The 17,184-nt window shown below is 40.5% G+C and overlaps 1 protein-coding gene across 1 annotated transcript in view; it reads left to right on the top strand.

The window, feature by feature from the left end:
- LOC116914632 (phosphatidylinositol 3,4,5-trisphosphate 3-phosphatase TPTE2-like) overlaps positions 1-17,184 on the top strand; it is a 91,812-nt gene that overhangs the window by 24,193 nt on the left and 50,435 nt on the right. Inside the window, 7 exon segments of the mRNA XM_032919023.1 lie at positions 2,068-2,118; positions 3,622-3,672; positions 5,936-5,989; positions 7,925-7,990; positions 12,491-12,541; positions 14,322-14,483; positions 16,443-16,562. Of these exon segments, the coding sequence (XP_032774914.1) occupies positions 2,068-2,118; positions 3,622-3,672; positions 5,936-5,989; positions 7,925-7,990; positions 12,491-12,541; positions 14,322-14,483; positions 16,443-16,562 (555 nt within the window).

Raw genomic sequence — 17,184 nt, 5'->3', positions numbered from 1 at the left:
TTCTCTCAGGAACATTCATGGGATAACAAGGCTCCAACAGTCTAATGTATTCTCATGTAAACTGTTCATAATAAACTTTGCCTTTTGAATAAAGATGACGAAAGGAGGAATAAGTTATCTATATTTTCATGAATGCAGCAATACAGCCTGCTCGATCTGTAGACTCCGACCTGTATGTCTGTTCTCAGAGCTCACCACTTGGTATTGGATAACTGGTTGGTGCGCTCTTCCCTGAAAGACTATTTCTCCCACTTCCTTCCTTCCTTGCCTGTTGTTCTTTGGCTAGGGTTGAGTCCCCATGGGCTTTTCCCTTTCCATGTGAGCATGTCTGTTGGTTTGTCTTTGTTCTGGTCTTGCTTAGGCAGCCATGTTGATAGGACTCCATGGTGTAGCTTTTGACATTTCTAGGAGGTTTTGTGCTTCTTCTGATCTTTTAGAACTACCAATTCTAGTTCCTGGGTAGACTCACCAATTATTATGTAATATATTAAATATATACTTTATATATACTTTTCTATCTCCTGGAGTTTGTCCCCTTTGTTGACCAAGGGAGAAAGGAACCCCATTTATAACCAGAAGACAGCATTTGGCAGGCAGCAGAGGAAACCTTCAGCCTAGGGGAATGGATTCAATAGATTCTATAATGGAGCTTCACTCTCCAGAAATATGGCACCGTGTACCTCCAAATGCATACCCGCGTCTTTACTTTGATTGAAGCCCCCAGCTTGTGCCACCACCTTCCTTGTGTAAAAGCAGAGAAGGCATCTATCTGTGATGCTTCTGAAAGTACACAGCTGACAGAGGGACTTGAGAAGGACAGATTGACCTAGTAAAGAATGATTCATATCTAGAAGTTGCATTTGAATTTGGAATTCGCTCGTTAAATGTTTTCACAGTATGGCTAAGTTAATAAGGAATTGAATTTAAAGATTTTACAGAGTTCCGGGGGTTGGGGATTTAGCTCAGTGGTAGAGTGCTTGCCTAGCAAGCGCAAGGCCCTGGGTTCGATCCCCAGCTCCGAAAAAAAGAAAAAAGAAAAAAAAAGATTTTACAGAGTTCCTATAATCTTCCCATCTCCTCTCCTGCAATTTCCATCACTCTAAGGGGATGAATTTAGTGGAAACATCCCTTTTAAAGCTGAATGGTTCAGAGGTCTCTTACTCTCCCTATATCTGTCTGTGGGTCTCTGTATTGATTCCCGTCTGCCTCAGGAGAAAAAAAAAACTATGGTAATGGCTGAGCAAGGCAGGGATCTATGACTATAGCAGAATGTCACTAGGAGTCATTTCATTGCCATGTTTTTAAAAGAAATTTTTTAAAAAATTATTTATTTATCCTATGTATACTGTATACTGTACACTGTAGCTGTCTTCAGACACACCAGAAGAGGGCATCAGATCCCATTGCAGATGGTTGTGAGCCACCATGTGATTGCTGGGGATCAAACTCAGGATCTCTGGAAGAGCGATCAGTGCTCTCAACCTCTGAGCCATCTCTCCAGACCCCTATTGCTACATTCTTTTGTAGAACAGTTGTATTTGGCCTTGCCCTTAGTCCCTGAGCTATCTTGTACTTGGTCACCCAAGCAGTTTCAGGTATGGGTCCCATCCCAGAAGTGGGCCTTAAGTCATAGCAGACATTAGTTGGTAACCCCCTCCCCCAAGCTTTGTGCCACCACCGCCCTGACACACTTTACAGTCAGGAAGTCATTGAAAGTCAAAATGTTTGCAGATGGGTTGGTGTTTACATTTCTCCTTTGGTAGAGTAGACAGTACCTCCCTGTCCTAAAGATGCTGGCATGTAGGGTAGAAGGCTCTGAGTAGGCACCGACTTGACTTTTCTCCGTTCAGTGAGTCGTGTAGGGCTGTCTTCAGCAATAGGGTCTTGCTGTCAGTTTGTGGTTTGTAGGAAGAAGATATAAAAAGTTTACCAATAAAAGACTTCCATGTGGGTAAATGTTAGCTGGTCTATAGTTTATAGAATAATTTAAGTGACTTTCAGCCAGAAAGTTGAACCTTGGAAACCACATGGCGTCTGACTATCTGTATTTTTCTTTATACCGTCTAGATACCTGAACGATTCTGCTTTGCTACGTGGTAAAGAAGCTGCCAGCGAATTGTGAGATGGATACTAAACTGTTAACGAAACGCACCAGTAGTTAATAATGGAGATTATGTGGATTGAAATATGGGCTGTGTGAGGTTTCACAGAGATACATACATACAGATGCAACCTTACACATATATGCAGAAGTGAGATGCATACAGATGTAACCTTATACTTATACACAGAAGTGAGATACATACAGATGTAACCTTATACACAGAAGCGAGATATATACAGCAGATGTAACCTTATACACAGAAGTGAGATACATACAGATGTAACCTTATACACAGAAGTGAGATGCATACAGATGTAACCTTATACACAGAAGTGAGATGCATACAGATGTAACCTTATACTTGTACACAGAAGCAGAGAGAGAAACTAAGATTTGGAGGCTCATAGAAGCGGTCCTAGCATATAGATGAACCTTTCTATCATTTTGTATCAATTTGATAAAAGAGGTACACCTCATACTTATTCCACCTTCTAGTATGTTTAGCATCAGCTAAAATTATTATAATTTCCAGGTTTTAATGTTATTATTCCAAGTAAACATAGAAAAGACTCCTGTTTGGAATGGTGAAATACCAGGGAACTTGGTGGGAAAAGATGTAAATAGTGAACCCTTGATGTGTCTGTCACTCTCTAGACCTCAGCTACTAGAGGAAGCGGGTATCCCCAAACTAAAGCCGTCAAATACTGAAGGACTTTGGCTCATGTCTAAGAGGCCCTTTCTGGTGTGGTAAAAACAACTGATGAGGATAAGAAGGTGGAGGGGGTGCTTAGGGTAAGAGTGTGAAGGGGGTGCTTAAGGTAAGAAAGTGAAGGGGTGCTTAGGGTAAGAAGGTGGAGGGGTGCTTAGGGTAAGAAGGTGGAGGGGTTACTTAGCAAGCAAGACATTAGATGTGATAACCCGGATTGGCTACTATGCACCAAATTAGATTCAAAATAAATGCCACCATAACTTTTACCCATTGGTTTAGGTTCAGTAGCAAGGGCCTTACTTAAGTTTTTTTCTACGCTTTGCTGTTTGTTTGTTTGTTTGTTTGTTTTTGTTTTTTGTTTTTTGTTTTTTTTTTGTTTTGTTTTGTTTTGTTTTTTGAGTCAACATCTTGCTATGAAGCCCAGGCTGAATTTGATCTTGTGATCCTCCTGCCTCAGCTTCTCAAAAGCTGGAGTTACACAGTCTGTCGCAACATCCAGCAGCTTACCTCTTTAAACAAGACTAAAATATTTATTAACACCCGAAACACCATTTGTAGGGGCTGTGACTTATTAGGCTGCCAACAGTTGGTTTACATGTGAGGTTTCGCTTTATTGCTAGGGCACGTACTAGGCAGGCAGGTGTGCTCCCCCTGGACGACAGCGCTATCCCTGTAGGTGAAAAAAATCCTAAGGTTCAAATAGTTTACAGCTCGAATGACAGTTACAGTCACTGGGTTATAATGAACTCGAACTCACTTGAATCATACGGTGTCTTATCTTTTTTTTTTTTTTTTAATCCTATAGTAGCCAAGTCTCAAGTATAATGAAAACACACTCATCTGTGTCGACCAGCATTCTGTAAGATATAAATAGATTAATACTTCTTTCTCTGCCCCTCTCCCCTCGGTGTACACCAGCGGATTCTTTCCTGTGTAACACAGAGTTTAAGGTCGAGGCATTTATTGTACTCTTGTGTTCTCTCTGTCATGCTGTCAATGCTTCTGCATGAAACATTCTTCGTGCCTTAAATTGTGGAACAAAAAAAGAGGAATACTAAAGAGGGAACCCTCTTATCCATGGTCTTTACTCTTAGGTTTAGTAGCTAAAATCCACCCACAAATGTTAAAATGTCTGTGTGTGGCAGAGCAATGGAATAGGCCAAGGGTAGAGAAATACCCATTTAGGATGAAAAGGGTGGGTAGAAGTGTGAAGGGACAGAAATGCTCTCAAACAGTAAGAAGAGGAGCGAATACACCATAGCTGTATCCTTCACTCTCCGGCAAGAGTCTGCAGCCACAATCTACAGCTACAGTTAATCCTCTTGGAAGGTTCTCAATTGGTGCCATACCTGAGGGACAAAGAGAAACAACCACAATTTGGAGGGGGGCGGGTAATATCCAACAATAGTAGATGCCATTGAAAATAACAAAAGGTTCCAAAGACAGACGGGTAGCTAAGAAGACAGTAGGGTCTGGATCAGTAGAGCCTCTATAAAATGCTAATGATAGTCTTTGGAAATCTTAGAAGGCGAGTCGGAAATAAGTACGGAAGCACAAAAGACCCTAAAGGGCTAAGGCAATGCTAGGCAGAAAGAGCAATGCTAGAGGCATCTAAAGCACCTGACGGGAAGACAGATACCAGAGCCGTAGCACATGCCCACAGTGAGGCCACGTAGTGCCAGCATACAACAGCACATAGACAAATGGAACAGGACAAAAACTCAGTAACAGATCCGCAGGCCTACAACCGGCTGATTCTCAGCATAGGTGCTGGAAATCAAACTCTGAGGAGATCCTCTCCAATGAATAGTGTGGGGGTGGGGGTGAGGTGGGGCCTCAACATCCGCACGCGGAAGATCCCTATCTCTCACCCTGCACAAAAACCAACTTGAAATGTAGCAAGGACTTTGATACAAGGCCAGAAACTTAAAAACTACCAGGGGAAAACATTTTCCGATACTGGCACAGGTGATGGTTATCAGTATAAGGAACCCCACCCCCCAAAGCAAGGAAACAAACGTGAAATTGATAAAGAGTACCTAAGAGTGAGAAGCTTCTCAACCGGGCAAGATCGCCAACTGCTGCTAAAGCTGATGCCTCCCATGGTTAAAGAGAAGTGCTTTGTGCAAGTTGGCCTGTGGCACATGTACAACACACACGCGCGCACGCATGCACGCACGCACGCGCATGCGCAGATGCACAGGCACGCACGAACAAATAAACCTAATTTTAAGAAGTTTTAAAGCTTCTGCACTGTACCGGAAATAAGAGAGTAAAGACACAATGTGCAGAATGGTAGGAAATGTTTCTCAAGCATTCATTCAGCAGACATCAATACTGAGAATATAGTAAAGACTCAAGAAATATCAAAACCCAAGCTGTTTAAAAATGACAAACAAACGGAAGAGATACCCCACTCCTTGGCATAGACTCTGGGGAAATCAAATCTACACATAATAAAGGTACTCATATCCCCACGTGTATTACCGCACTATTCTCAGGAGTTAGGTGGTACATGGGGCCTAGGTGTCTACCAAGGGATGAGTGAACCAAGAAAATGTGATGTATGGACAAAGTGGAATATTGTTGAGGCCCAAAGAACAAAATTCTTTCATTTCCAGTAAAATGAATAGAACTGGTTGATACTATCTAACTGAAGTGAGGTAAATACTGAAAGAAAGTATCACATGATTTCTTCTATGTGCGGGGTGGGGTTGAGGTAGGAAGAGAAGAGCTGATCTGAAAGCAGCATGGTGGTTTACAAGGGACTGAGGCGGTTGTGGAATTGGGTGAACAGAGGCTGGGTGGATATGTTGAGTGCATTCTGTAGCTCTGCGTGGAAATATCACAGCAATGCATATTAGTAAAAATGGATATAAAACTCGAACCTAAAGTAAATTCAACTACAAAATACTGTTTTTGCATTGGCGTTTCTTTCGATATGAAAGAATAGTGCTTAAAACTTTGTCGTTTTTGCTATGTTAAATTTTAACCCGTTCTATTAAATTACTAAGCTAACAAGTTTATGAATGTCAAGCAGTCAATATAACTAATTTGAACAAAAAAGCCAGTTCTTAAAAAGCATGTGGTATCTGACTATATGTTTTTAAAAACTCCCTTAGCAGCACATCTGAATTAATATCAGAAGAAATCCAGGAAGAGCAAATCAACAAATGGTGAGATAAAAAAATATATATACATATATATGTATATATATATATATTTGTGTGTATATATATACAGACAAACCATACACACACATATACATATATATATTACATTTACATATACATATACATACACAAAGAGATGCATACATTCCAATGTACTTGGATGCACAGAAAAGTAAGATACTGAGACTTGGGAGCTCTTTAGAAATATAAATAACAACGTAGGTTGTTATTTTTAAAAGTCGTCTTGCTGTATGTAGCATCTGTAGGTACTTTTCTGTGTTAGTTGAAAGAGAAAATGCTTACAAGAGGGTATTTTACTTCTAATCTGCAACCACCCGTGTGACACAGTTAGACTGAGCAGGAGTCAGTTCCACCTTTGTGCCTGCACTTCTTGTAGGTTTCTGGAAGAGTTAGGGGAAGGATGGAGGGGTTTCCACAGTAGGGACAGGTACTTCACAGGAAGACCAACAGAATCAGTTAACCTGGACCCTCAGAGGGGTTCCCAGAGACTAAACCACCAACCAAAGAGTGAGCATTGGCTGGACTGAGTCCCTCCCCCTATGTAACTTCATGTGTGTCCTCCAACAACTGCAGCAGGGACTGCCCCTAACTCTGCTGCATGCCTGTAGATCCTGTTCCCCCTAACTGGGCTGCCTTGTGTGGTCTCAGCTGGAGAGGATGTGCTTAGTCCTGCATGACTTGATGTTCCAAGGTGGGTTGGTACCCAGGGCAGGCCTCCCCCTTCTCAGAGGAGAAAAGAAGGGGGTGACAGGGAGGGACTACATGGGGGTGGGAGGAGAGAGGAAGGCTGTGATTGGTATGTGAAGTGAATTAAATAAATAATAAATAAAATAATCAAAGGGGGAGGGGAGAATGAGCAAGGCAGGAAAAAGACTTATTTGGGGCAAGAAGGAAGATGACAGTAAGTAGGAAGAAAATGGAACCCTAGCCAGAAAAGAATCAAAGTAATAGACCTTAAACGTGTCCCTCTCCTCTAGAGCTGCCCCTCCCCCTGGAGCTGCCCCCCCCAGCTGCCCCCCTTGCCTCTTCATAATACTAGTGTCTCAAGCCCATTCCCACAGTGGAGTCGTCCTTTCAGACTTTTACTTAGTCTAATCTGATCCAAGGGCAGGACAACTTCTGCGGTCTATGAAAAGCACAGGGTGGTATAAAGACTTTCACACACCAGGAAACTAGGAAGGGCAGCATTCACTTCCTGGCTGAATTTTGCAATAAGTGTAACCTCCAAAATGACAACACAGATTGATTTAGATGGGGCAATTAAAAAATTTGCTTTATGAAGCCACAAGACGTCTTAATAGTATACAAGTTTTAATTTTAGGTAATATTAAGTGCCAGTCTCCAGACAACTAATAGGCATATAAGATTTAAGTGTTTAATAATCTTAGAAACTGTAGGGTAACTGTGCATATTTCTTTTCTTTTCTTTTTTTTTTTTTTTTTTCTCGGAGCTGGGGACCGAACCCAGGGCCTTGTGCTTGCTAGGCAAGCGCTCTACCACTGAGCTAAATCCCCAACCCCCTACTGTGCATATTTCAACCCAAAATAAGTCTTTGAATTCACTCAGCTGCTAGATGAGTGTTTAATCTTTAGTGCTGACAAACACTGTAGGATCAGTAGACTACTTTGTTAAAAGATTGGTATATTTCATGTTGCAATGATGGTGTCATAAAGACTGCTTATGTATGTGCATGTGTATGTGTATGTATATGTGTATACAGAGGATATATATATATATATATATATGCACAGAGACAATGTCCCCGGGCAGAGAGTTTGCTGAGGAATGATTCTAAATATTTATTTTCCTAAAAAGTCATCTCATAGATTCAAAGGGGTTCCAGGTCAAACTGTTTTCACGTTACTGTTAAATGTAGCAGTCTCTAATGACGTTTCTCTGCATTCGTTGGTGCTAAAGCAAGTTAAACCAGATCTCCAAGCTGTACGACGAGGACGAGCATGTTGACATCCGAGAGTCATACTGGTGAGTGACTTTGGCATCTGAGGGGCAAGAAGGAACCGCTGGTGGATCTCTGCCATGTTGGGTCGCCATCATCAACTTCTATCAGTGCTATGGAGGGTAAAAGTGCTACCAGAATGAAAGTAGCCAGTCACTATTGTAATTTCTTCCTGCTCAGATATTACATGGGAAACAAATGACCACCTAATGAATGCAATAAGTCTTCTAGAATCTCCGCTTTAAATAACTTTTAAAAAATCTCAGACCATTCATTCCAAAACGGTCACCCTACCCCTTTATTAAACTCTGCACAATTAGCTAAACATTTTCCCTAGTGGAGTTGTCAGGGATGAGGTAAAATTCAGGCAGATTGAGCAAAGCAAGCATTTCCTTTTTACTCCATTAGAAGTAAGCTTTGCTGTCGTATAAGAACTTCATATCACCTGTATTCTGCTCTTCCCCTCTCACCCCCACATCCACCTCAGGCGTCTACGCATTTCCTAGTGTCTGTGGTTACTCCATGTTGTCTTCCCACATCTGAAGAGTTGAACTAGGAACTGTGGATAAGAGAGAGAACGGGTAGCAATTGTCATTCTGGGTCTGGGTTGCCTCATTCACTATAATAGTTTCTAGTTACATCCATTTGCCTATGAAATTCATGAAGTTCTTTTTGATTGCTGAGTAGTACTCCATTGTGTAAATATACCAAATTTTCTGTATCTGTTCTTTGGTCGAGAGACATCTGGGTTGTTTCCAGCTTCTGGCTATTATAAACAAGCTTCTATGAACAGTGGAGCATGTGTCCTTGTTATATGTTAGAACATCTTTTGGATATATGCCCAGGAGTAGTGTAGCTGGGTCCTCAGGTAGTTCAGTGTCCAATTTTCTGAGAAACTTCCCGACTGATTTCCAGAGTGGTTGTACCAGTTTGCAATCCCACCATCAGTGGAGGAGTGTTCCTCTTTCTCCACATCCTCGGCAACATGTGCTGTCCCTGGAGTGTTTGATCTTACCTATTCTAATGGGTGTAAGGTAGAATTGCAAGGTTATTTTGATTTTCATTTCCTTGATGACTAAGGATTTTGAACATTTCTTTAGGTGCTTCTCAGCCATTGGAGATTCCTCAGTTCAGAATTCTCAGTTTATTTCTGAGCCCAATTTTTAATTGGGTTACTTGATTTTCTGAAGTCTATCTTCTTGAGTTCTTCATATATTTTCGATATTAGCCCTATCAGGTGTAGGCTTGGTAAAGATCTTTTTCCAATCTGTAGGTTGCCATTTTGTCCTATTGACAGTATCCTTTGCCTTACAGAAGCTCGAGCCATTGGTGTTCCATTCAGGAAAGTCTCCCCCATGCAAATGTGTTCGAGGCTCTTTCCCACTTTCTCTTCTATTAGATTCACCTTATCTGGTTTTATCGGAGGTCATATGACTTTGTTATTGTTTTACTGTAATATACCTTGAGGTCAGAAATGGCGGTCACTCCAGCATTATTCTTTTTGTTCACGATTATTTGGATATCCAGGGTCTTTGCTGGTTCCATGTGAGTTTTAGGATTTTTTTTTCCTATTTCTGTGAGGAACGGGATGGAGATTTTGAGTCAGATGGAATTGAATCTTTAAATTGCTTTTGGTAGGATGGTCGTTTTCACAATACCAGTGCTGCCTATGCATGTTCATGGGATACGTTTCCATTTTCTGGGGTCTTTCTCAGTCACTTTCTTCAGAGATTTGAAAGTTTGATTGTAGGAGCCTTGCACCTCCTTGGTTGGGTTTATTCTTAGTTTTTTTTATTGTCAATCAGGATATGCCATTGATCTCTCTCTCTCTCTCTATGTTGGCCGTGGTGTATCAAAAAGGTCTTGTAAGGTGATTGTGTACCATGCCCCTTTGTTGAAACTGTTACCATCTCTAGCAGTTTTCTGATGGAATTTTGGGATCTCTTATGTACAATATGCTACCATCCGCGACTAAGGATAATTTGACTTTCCTTGTCTGTAGACTTATAATTTCCTTCTCTTGCATAATTGCTCTGGCTAGTACTTCTGGCTGTACACTGTGAGGAAAATTGGCAGCCCTATCACATCCCGGTTTTAATGAGATTGCTTCGTGTTTGTCTACGTTTAGGACAATGTAGTTATGGGTTTGTCATATGTAACCTTTAGTATGTTAAGGTGCATCACTTCCAGGTCTACTTTCCCTAGGCTTTTATCATGAAGCATGTTGGATTTTTGCCAAAGGTTGTATTTTACATCTCTTGAGATGATCATATGCCTTTTCTCGAGTTACTTATGTGCTTTACTGTGTGTACTGACTTATGTATGTTGAATGGCCACTGCATTTCTAGGATTAAGCCAACTTTACCACCGAGAATGACTTTCTGAATAGATGTTTTTATTCAGTGTGCTAGTATGGGAGGATTTTGTATCTCTGTTTATCAGGAATGTCTGCCTGTCCTTTTGCTGTGTCTTTACCTTCTCTGGGTATAAGGAAGATACTGGCTTTACAGAAAGAGTTTGGGAGTGCTTCTTCAGTTTGTATTTTTAAAAAGAAATCCATTATTTTGTTGCTAGGACACCGAGGTCTCTCTGTTGAAGGCCGGCTTCAACAGAGGAAACTGAGGCAAGGGTGTAAAGTCAGTAATTGGTCATTCAGCGGACTTTTCTCTGAGGGAGCAAAGCTTGATTATCTGGGGCCTGCACTCCCTGTGACCAGTGAGAGACTCTGAACGCTTAGGGGACTGGCAAGGAAGAACGAAAGACACACACACACACACACACACAAACCACACACACAACACACACACAAACCACACACACAACACACACACACAACACACACACACACCACACCACACACACACACCACACACACACACACACAACACACAAACACACACAAAACCCACACACACACACACACACACAAACCCACACACAACACACACACACACACACACACACAAATGCACACACTTGGTGGATGAAGCAAGCTTCAACAAGCTCACAGAACTTCACATACATACATACATACATACGAGCTTTATTTTTTTACCTTAGCCTTTTTAGATTACCTAAGACAAAATTCTCTAGGTAAGAAATAGATTACCTCATAGCCACAAGTTACATACTCTCTATAAACTATCACCACAAGAACCTATTCTTCAAAAACAGATTAAAGTCACTGCACAAGAGGAAATTACAATAGCATTACTGATTATATATTCTTCTTTTGAAACTCAGGCCTAACTAAACATTTTCCATCTGTCTTTCTCTCCACAAGTTCGTCATAACCACAAAGCAACAATTTTTTGTTATTGATTGACAAAGTTTAAGCAAGCCAAGTCTACAGTGGCAAGTTTTCCCCCTATGTTTAGCTGATGATGATTTATAGTTATCGAGAAACAGATCATCTATCTTATATCTCATTTTTGAAATCTTGTTTAGCTAAACTCACAAATCATCTTTTCTCTATTCTTATTCTCACAATAGAATCAGCTGCTCTTTGTCAAAACCCTGTCTTTCCAATGGTTCACACTGAAACCTGAGGCCACATCCCTAGATCACAAGATCCAGGAACTCAGACCCAACCTAGCATGAGATGTTTTCTCTGCTCATTAGCTTGTTCCAAATCTATTTTTCTCTTCCAATTACAAACATGGTTGTAAAGTATGGAGGCTCGCTGGACTCCTTTTCTTCTAATCTATGCCACCCTCACTACTCTACAAGGGAGGGGCACATTCTACTCTTTTTTATTGGATATTTTTACATTCTACTCTTAATTCTAACTTTATCATGCCCTTCTAGACAAATAACCTAAACCATCTCCTTAAACTTAATCAACTACCCTAACTTGCTAAAACTAAATCAGACCCAGAATTCTGTAAAATCAATTCATCTATCTGTTGTTATTCTATAAAAATTCATCTCCATATCGGTGTGTAGGAAGACTGTCCAGTAGAGTAGGTCGTCTCCAGAATGCTCACTGCAGCTCCTCTAAGTAGCATGTCTCTCCAAGTCTGGTGACTTGTCCCAGATCCTTTTTCTTTCTTTTTCTTTTCTTTTCTTTTTTTTTTTTTTCTTTTTTTCGGAGCTGGGGACCGAACCCAGGGCCTTTTGTTTGCTAGGCAAGCGCTCTAACCACTGAGCTAAATCCCCAACCCCCCAGATCCTAATTTGCTAATGGAAGAGCAGACATTGGGCTGTTCCTCTCCTAAGCACTCCTTTCCATCTCCATGACATGATGCTTTATTTGATTAGTCTGGAGCTCAATGTTCCCTTAAAGCTGGAGTCGTAACTTTACATGCAGAAGACGTTACTAAATATACAACACATGGTGTTATATTTACAAATATTCCAGATAGGAACAAAAAAATGTAAACATTTTAGTTAGTAGCACAGAACATTTTGGTTTGCAACTGGTGAGAACTTTCATTTAAAGTTTATGCTCATAAAGGGCTTTTGTTTTGTTGAGTTCGTAACATGTTGGGGGGGGATGTGTGATTGATTTAATTTTACTTTTATAGGAGCACAGTTAAGAAATTTGTGCATTTCCTTGTGTCCTCAGTTGCCTTCAGGTATGTGAATGTCTAACAGAAGTAATTAATATCTATGACATTTTAATTTTAAAAGCTTAATTTTAAAAGACAGGACCTCCAAAAACCAAGACAGAATGAAGTAAAAGAATGTCCATTGTCAATGTCACTAATTAGCTCATGAATCCACACTTAATGTGGTCTAATCTGTCTTAGAAGTTCGGTTAAAACTGAACATTAAGATGAACAAAGAAATAACCTTTGCTCAAAATTAAATCATCACATATTAATATTTTCTTACTCAGAAATGTAAAAAAGTGAAGCATGTATTCTGTAAGTGTAAATCCTATATTTGTAAGCTAAATCTTCTATACACTCAAAATTACTCACTCCCAAAACTGTTTTACTTAGATTTCTTTTCTACATGATGACTTAGATTTATATGATGTAATTACTTCCTTTAAAATTAATAATTTATATGTGTATGATGCTTTACCTATTAGTGTAGGTGTGTGTACATGTATTTGCAGGTGTGTGTATCTGTGTGTGTGTATAACTATGTGCGTATGTGTGTCTCTGTGTGTGTCTGTATGTGTTTGTGTGTGTATGTTTGCATGTGTGTGTGGTGTGTTTGTGTTTATGTCTCTGTGTGTATCTGTATGTGTTTGTCTCTCTGTGAGTATGTCTGAGTGACTGTATGTCTGTCTGACTCTGTGTGTATGTATGTGTGTGTGGTGTGTTTGTGTGTGTATGTCTGTGTGTCTGTGTGTGTATGCTTGTGTGTGTGTGTGTGTGTGTGTGCCTCTGTGTTTATGTTTGTGTGTGTGTCTGTTTCTGTGTACAAAAGGCTACAGATATACATTGGGTATCTTCGGTATCTTGTCATTTTATTCTTTTTAAATATGGCCTCCCATTGGACATAGTGCTCACTGATTAAGCTAGGTTGACTGGTCAATGAGCTCCAGGGACCCTTTTGTTCTGCCTCCCTAGAGCTGGGACTACAGGTGCTGTACTGCTCCAAACATGGCATAGGTGCTGAGGATGGACCTCAGGTCTTCAAACTTGAGTGACAGGTGTTTGACTACTGAGCTATCCTGCTAATTCCAAAAAATAATAATATTTCAATTGACTAGTTGTTAAAAGAAAAACTCTTTAAAGTTGAATTGATTCATCTGGTAGTTTAGGGAAATAGTGAATTTATAAGGAGGGTTTTTTTTTCCTTTGAAACTATGCAAGAAAAGGCGTAGGGACACTTAAGAATTCAAGTAATCATGCAAATATTTATGGGATTGAATTCTTTCTCATGCGTCCACCCTGTGAGCAGGATCCATGCGTGCACCCATGAGTATAATTTTTTGAAAATTTCACTGAGAAAAACTTCTTACTGGTTACAGCATTTTTAAAGGGAATATATTACCCATGTTTTTACTCCCTTCCGTTGCTAAAGTCTTAAATATATTTGAATAAATGTGATTTAATTTATTTTGAGAAATTTGTAGAACCTCCTTAATGAATTCTGAGCATTTACAGAGTTTATACCAAGAAGCTTGCGATTTTAATTCAGATTTGTTGTTCTAGCTTGGAGCACTAAATCACATCCCTACCATAGAAAGTAGTAGGGAGGGGCTTGGTGACACTTTACCTCCTAACCACTACTTGTATTGGGTGAAAACTGAACTTTTTTTTAAAGATTCTAGAGGAACATTGTTCTGTCTCCCATAGGACAATTTAGGTCTAAAAAGGACTTTGGGAACATCTGACCATTGGCTTTAATATTGTGTAACTATGGAGGTAACATCTCCACTCTATTTGTTTCTTTTAGAATATTTGGAATACTCCTGATCTTTCTGGATGTATTTCTTGTGGCTATCGATCTACGTGCCACTGAAAAGAATATTTATATTCCTTTGGAATATCGGGCCATTTCTTTAGCTATTGCTTTATTTTTCCTTGTGGATGTTCTTCTCCGAGTGTATGTGGAAGGGTAAGTGTGAATTCTTTTTCGTTTAAACATAAAGCTATTTCTGTAGTGAGATGAGAAGTATTCTATAAGAACTGTCAGATCAGCTTAAACAGTGGGTCCTTCTTCATCCAAATAATTCCCCTTGTAGGTATGTTCCACAGAAAAAGCAATAATCTAAAACCAGTTCTATGTGGAGTGGCTTTATCACAGCTATCGTCGTGACCCTACTTTACGATTTATTGTACATGATTCCACAATTGCTGAAACTTAAATGGGCTTCAAGGATGAGGCAGGCAGCCACTGTGTGTATATGTACGTGAATAAGAGAGCATGAGTGCAATGTACACATGTTAATATTCGATTGACTCAAATTACAAATACAATTTGTAATTGACACATTAAAGAATACATCACATATTATTCATACTTCAAAGGAAACAAAAGCTTTAATTATAGTGCAGAAGAATCCAGAGGCATGTTCTTCCCAATAGCAACATTTACCATAAAACCGACAATTGACCTCTACTTACTGGTTTTCCAAGCAGATGGGTGGGTGAGTCGCGCCTTGAGGTTGGATCGCTCTGCGAGTTAGGCATATGTTCTCCAGCTTCATTTTATTCTCAGAGCATCCCAGAGTGCAGTCTCTCCACTTTCCTACGATTTCTTTTTATCTTCATGCCCGTTTTTGAGTACGGACAATTGTCTACTGCCCAGTTTCTTGGCGTCTAAAGAGGACGCTCTCAACATTTTCTTCAGTGATTTAGCCCTTGGTAAGGTGCCCGTGCTTCCGTGAATCATCCCTCAGCCATACTCCTCTTAGGAACCCTAATGCAACTCAGACCACAAAACAGACTGAAAAGTAGAAGGGGGCCAGGTGGGAGGAGGAAGGCATTAGCAGGAGGCAGAAACAAGAGGGCGTAACGGGGGTGAATATGGGCAAAATATTTTATTCACATGTATTGGGAGACGAAATGAAGTCTATTATTTGTATAATTTACATGCGCTAATGAAAGCATTAAGAAATCCCTTATCATATTGGAAAACATCAATCTAAAAATAGATGCCATCTCAGAATCAGAAGAAGCTTTTCTATAAGAGACCAATGCTCATGCCTGAAGGAAGTCTGTCTCTGCCCTAGGCAGACCACTTCAGTTCATTGAAACCCCAGAATACGTAAAAAGCCAGATCCTGAGTCTAAAATTGTTGAGCCCTCTCCATCTCTGGGTTCTTTTTATACACTCTCCCAACCACAGTTTCTCTAAGTTCCATATTCAGCTTAATTTTCTCACCAGCAATGCACAGCACCTCACGCCCCTACTTACATAGGAGAAGGCAGTGGATGGCCTCTTGTTCAGTCCTGCTCCTTACTTACCAAGTATGAATTGCTATCCAAACCCTTTTAGATAGGTGAGACAGAGAGAGAGAGAGAGAGAGAGAGGAGAGAGAGAGAGAGAGAGAGAGATCATGGGATAGATAGATGATAGATAGATAGATAGATAGATAGATAGATAGATAGATAGATAGATAGATAGATAGATAGATAGATAGATAGATAGATAGGGGAATAGATTTGAACCCACTAGAGTTATCTGTTTGAATGCTTGATCTACAAGGAGTGTGTTGGAGTAGGTGTCAAGATGAGGGTGGACTTTGAAACCAGTATAGAAGGTGGTCTCCCAGGTGCCAGCAGAGGAGAGCTGTGTCACTAAATAGCTCTACCCCAGCATGGCATGAGGACCCTCAAAGTCTACACGGCTAAGCCTCAAGTCCAGCCAACCTTCATATCCTATAAAACATATATACTGGGGACAGAATTACGTGCAGCTGACAGGGTGGGGACCATGGGACAGTAAATGGGTTAGAATCTCGGGAGAGTGTAAAACAACACACCCAATTCTTCCTGGGACTGCCAATAGGGCTGAATATAGAGCTCTTCATGAATAACTTGTGCTCCAAAACCTTGATGTCTCCCCACTCCAGGAGACAGCGTTATTTCTCTGACGTGCTGAACACCCTAGATGCTGTTGTCATCGGCGTGACTGTGCTCGTGGCTGTCATTTATACACTTTATGACAAACAGTTTCTCAGAAATATCCCAAGGTACGAAATATACAGCTTGCCTCCCAAGCCTCCCCTTCCATTCTTCTGGGTTGATTCCCTTATTTTGTTGAATTTTCCTGGTTTTATTTAATATTTTAACTTTGAACTCTCTGGTTACCTACCAGGTGAGTGGTTTAAAAGTGAAACTTCCACGTACTTTGAAACTAAAAGATGCTGGCATTTAGGGTTCACCTAAGGGTATACCTCTAAGAATCTTTAGCTAAATAAAAGAGAACATACAAAGGTGGGGGGGGGAGACTAGACTCAACAGCTCTGACATCAGTTTTAATCTTACAATCATCTATACATTCCCATTTGTGCTTCAACCACAAATGCCTTATGTGTAAAGTTCTATGGTCCTGGGCTCTCCCTAGAACCAAGATGTATGAAGCATGTGTACAATTGGAATGACTCCATTGAAGGTGTGTAAAGGGCAGCAAACACAGCAAGAAGCCGGGAGGTGACAGACAAGCGGCTGTGAGGAAGGGTTTGCAGTGTAGCTGTATAGAAACTGTATAGAGAACTCCGGTGAAGTCTGAGCTCTTAGGATCCATGAGGAGAGTTCCCTCTTCCTCACCTGATCCTTCTTCCTCACTCTCACCCTCCTATTGACTGTGGCGAT

This window comes from Rattus rattus, chromosome 13 (assembly GCF_011064425.1).
Source record: "Rattus rattus isolate New Zealand chromosome 13, Rrattus_CSIRO_v1, whole genome shotgun sequence".
NCBI classification, from domain to species: domain Eukaryota; kingdom Metazoa; phylum Chordata; class Mammalia; order Rodentia; family Muridae; genus Rattus; species Rattus rattus.
This window is presented reverse-complemented; position numbering and strand designations above follow the sequence as displayed.